Below are 4,566 nucleotides of genomic sequence, written 5' to 3'. Positions count from 1 at the left end.
TTGTGTGTGTGTGTGTCTGTGAGTGTGTGTGTATGTGTATGTGTGTGTGTGTGTGTGTGTGTGTGTTTGTGTGTGTGTGTCTGTGTGTGTGTGTGTGTGCGCATGCGTGCGTGTATGTGTGTCTGTGTGTGTGTGTGTGTGTTTGTGTCTGTGTGTGTATGTCTTTGTGTATAAATGTGATCCACTGCGTGTCGTTAAAGTCAAAAATATGATACATACTACATTATAGTCCATTATGATGAGAGAAGCAGCTGTTGGAAATTAATCAAATATTAATGAATGCTTCCTGTGGAGTCTGTTTAAATATCTTTGCGTTATTTATAATGTGTGTATGTGTATGTGTGTGTGTGTGTGTGTGTCTGTGTGTGTGTGTGTGTGTGTGTGTTTGTGTCTGTGTGTGTATGTCTTTGTGTATAAATGTGATCCACTGCGTGTCGTTAAAGTCAAAAATATGATACATACTACATTATATTACATTATGATGAGAGAAGCAGCTGTTGGAAATTAATCAAATATTAATGAATGCTTCCTGTGGAGTCTGTTTAAATATCTTTGCGTTATTTATAATGTACGGTCCCTTATAATGGATATTTTACAGATGATTTACAGTGTAATGTGTTGATGTTTGACGCCTGTGGTTTTGGTTTTCACACACGAGGCTTTCTGAATGTTTATAATGCTTTATGAATGTGCTGGCTTCACAGGAACATGAGTGAAGGTTTAAGATGAACGAATGTAGGATGAGCCGAATCTCTCATACACACACACACACACACACACACACACACACACTCGTCTGATGATGTAATGCTTCCTGTCTGAGTGTGTGTGAGACTCAAATGGACACGCGCTGCTGTAACTTCCTCAGGAACTGGAAGTGTCACGTCTGGAGATGTCTTTCTGTAGGATAATAAGATGAAGGGAACTGAATCAGCAGCATGAGTGAAACAAGCAGACAAACTAATAGAAAAGTGATTTTGTCATTTAAATAAGACAATATTCTGATCATTTGAGAAAAATAAAATATAAACATTTTATATATACACTGCCGTTCAAAAGTTTGGGATCAGTAAGACTTGAGTAAAGAAGTGTCTTATGCTCATCAAGGCTGCATTTATTTGATCAAAAATACAGAAAAAAACTGTAATCTTGCTAAATGTTATTACAATATAAAATAATGGTTTCTATTTTAATACACTTTAAAATATAATTTATTTCTGTGATGCAAAGCTGAATTTCCATCATCATTACTCCAGTATAAAGTGTCACATGATCTTCAGAAATCATTCTAATATGCGGCTCTGGGACTCTGATCACTGTTTGGTTCATTTTCTACCAGCCTACAAGCAGAAAATTAAATTTGCTAAGCCTGTAGTGAGGTCTGTAAAGAGATGGGCTAATGAAGCAGAGCGGGATTTACAAGCCTGCTTCGACTGCACTGATTGGAGGGTTTTTGTAGCTGCAGCCACTGATCTGAACGAGCTCATCCTACATCAGTTTCTGACTTATTTAACATGCAAAACTCATATTATATAACCTCATATTAACCCTTTAACTGTCACCCCCCATTTTTTTTAAATAGGCATGCAGGTGCACTATCCAAACTTAAATTGTTGTAATTTATGAACACTTTGGAATACAGACATAAGGTTGGTCTTAAGGTTGGTTTTTAAAGAAGAAAATCAGCAGATTATCGCAAAAGTGGAATTTTTTCAACAAATTTAAGTATCAAAAAGTTATAGTAGTTTAAATTTACTGTAAAGAAAATGCACTATATTAATTTTATTTTATATATAATAAATATTTTACATATCAGGTTTTACTCAAAAATTGGTATAAAAGTATAGCCTTATGTCTAAATAAGTTATGTTCCAAATTTGAAGTTGATATGAAAAAAATGGAGGTTCCTGTGAGATTTTATTTAGGGTGTTATACCACAAACAGCCACCGGGTGACACCCAAACTCCATTGCATTTTTTTAATGCATTTTTCTGTCACAAATGTCTAGATTTCTCTGTCAATATTACTTCTATAAAAAAGCACCAACTATGGAATCCAGAGACTCAGACCTTTCCAATGATATGTTTTTTGTCAAGATTATAAAAAGTTTTGATTCTAAAAGAACGTAGTGCATTTTGTAATATGACTCTTGACACCGCCCACTAAGGGGGAGGAGACCGCCAAAAGATTTTAAAGTACCATTTCTATGGTAACGCAATGTCTGATTTCGAAATGGGTGAATCTTGGGCTTCTAAGCTTTCAAATGACATATGATTTATGATGATTACTAAAAGATTTGATAGAGAATAAAGACAACAACAAAAAAGAGCGCCAAACGTCCCGTATAATCCAGTTTCTGTTTTCTACATTTAAATTCACACCCAGCCCAAATTTACACTTATAAACTCATGATCGTGGCGTGAAGTTATTTATTAACTTATTATAATAATTCCACAGATTGATAAAACTCTTGTAGTTGTTTCTGTGGCCTGGAGTGAAACTGTGCGACGAGTCGTCTGTTTTTACATCTTCATCATCATCATCATCATCATCGCATACAGTGCAGGCTCACATTAGTCCATCCATCGGGTGTCAGAAGAGTTCATGCATATTTAGTTCCAGAAACACTAACTCTCTGCTGGTAATTGCAGTCAATTGTAGGATTTGAGATATAAAGCAAAGCAGTCATGAATAAGCGATGAGTCGATCGATCATAATACAAGCCCATGATTAGGCAGGAATTAATTCTAATACTCGAGCAGCAATCGAAACAACGAATATAGAGCGCGACTCACGTCTATCGACATGTGCCTTATCTGAATATGTAATATCTAACCTGTCATGAGAAAAGAAAGGGCTTGAGTCATGTTTCATGACTTGCTGCTTCATTTATGTTCATTTAAGTTTTATTGCCTCTGCTTCTGCATTTCATGAGACAATAAGTCACTTTAAAGTTGATTTAGTCTCTTTGTTCTTATTTTAGATTGGATGAGTGTGAAGGCTTGACAAGAGATTGGGTTGTTGTTTAAAGATGCATATGAAACCACATTTTTAACATTATTTATAAAGAAATGATGTACGTTAATAATCATTTCAGTAAATGTGCTTAAATTTGCCAAAAGGCTCATTTTCATCAGCAGTCGCTTTTGCATGATGTTATTAGAAAATAAGAGAGTATTTATGTTAATATGCATTTAAATTAAGTATCACTGTAACTTTAGCTAATTTTGCTCAATGCACAACATATTTATAGCACCATTTTTATATATATATATATATATATATACTCCTGATTATTCTTTAAACAAAATGTTTAATGTTCATTGGAATTAAATAATTTTATATTGTTATTGTTTGTATTTTGAATCTATTTCATGCATATCTCTTTAAATATTAAAAATGTTTTATTTAATATTCAGTTATTAGAATAAAATTTTATGTTCTAGTGTTTTGGAAAATCTTTAGTCTAATACATATCTTTAAAAAATAAAAATTTAATATTCAGTTATTAGAATTCAATTTAATCTAATTTTAGACATATTTAAAAAATAATAATATTCAATTGTATATTCTAATATTTTCAAATGTGTTTATTTAATTTCATGCATATTTGTTTAAATTAAAAAGTTTTATCTAATATTCAATCATTTTAAATTATAGGCTGTTTAAATGTTAAAATGCAATTTTTTAAGTTTTAAATTTTATATTCAATAATTAGAATTAAATTAGAATAGATTAGAATTATCATTTGAAATTATTCATGCATATTTTTTTTAATGAAAATGTTTTAATATTCAATTATTTGAATTAAATTGTGTTTAATATTATAGTATTTGTAAAAAAAAATTCAATATAATTTCTGTTTTTTTTCCCCTGTGTTTTTCCTGGCAGCGCTCCGGTGTCTCTGTTCCCGTCGGACAGCATCTATGAGGTTTCTGCTCCAGAGGTGGACATCCAGAGCCGCGAGGTGTTCGAGTGTCACGTTCAGACGGGTCGTGGCTGGGTCAGGACTCTTTGTCAGGAGGACGTGCTCATGTACCGCGAGTACATCAAAAACAGATACATGTGAATGTCTCCAAACCATTCAGATCCACTGATGGAAAATGGTTGAATTATTAGAGCAGCGGTTCTCTGTTCTGCTCGTTTTAAAGTGAGTCATTTGAGCATCAAAAATATATGACATTCCTTTTCCCTATAAAAGCAATGCAGGAGTGTTCATGAAGAACAGACGTCACTGTGACTTTAATAGATTGTGTGGCGTGCAACAAATCGATTCGCAGACGAGCTTCTGTTGTGTTGTGCCTGATGTTAATGTGATGTATGAAGTTACATGTGTACAGAATAGAATAAAATATCATGAGACTCAGCTGAGTGTTTTTATGTTTTATGCGTCGTCCTGAAGTGTTTGTGCTCAAATCGTGTGTGTTGTTGAGGACTTTATTAAGTGATCAGATGCAGCATTTCACCTGCTGGAGCAGAAAAAAGACGCACAATGAAGGCGGAACCCGAGACGCATCTACAGAACAGAAGATCACGGCAGATGCATTTCACGCCAGACAGGAAGAA

At 33.7% G+C, this 4,566-nt stretch overlaps 1 protein-coding gene across 1 annotated transcript in view; it reads left to right on the top strand.

Annotated features, from left to right (window-relative positions):
• The window catches only part of fig4a (FIG4 phosphoinositide 5-phosphatase a), an 83,280-nt gene extending 78,920 nt beyond the window's left edge, over window positions 1-4,360 (top strand). Inside the window, exon 24 of the mRNA XM_016240279.1 lies at window positions 3,892-4,360. Coding sequence (XP_016095765.1) covers window positions 3,892-4,069 — 178 coding nt within the window. The 3' untranslated portion in view covers window positions 4,070-4,360. The remainder of the gene's footprint in view (window positions 1-3,891) is intronic.
• The last annotated feature ends 206 nt before the right edge of the window (window positions 4,361-4,566 follow it).

This window comes from Sinocyclocheilus grahami, unplaced genomic scaffold, assembly GCF_001515645.1.
Source record: "Sinocyclocheilus grahami isolate Dianchi unplaced genomic scaffold, SAMN03320097.WGS_v1.1 scaffold587.1, whole genome shotgun sequence".
Taxonomy (NCBI): Eukaryota; Metazoa; Chordata; class Actinopteri; order Cypriniformes; family Cyprinidae; genus Sinocyclocheilus; species Sinocyclocheilus grahami.
Note: the sequence above shows the minus strand (reverse complement) of the source record. Positions and strands in the feature narration are given on the sequence as shown.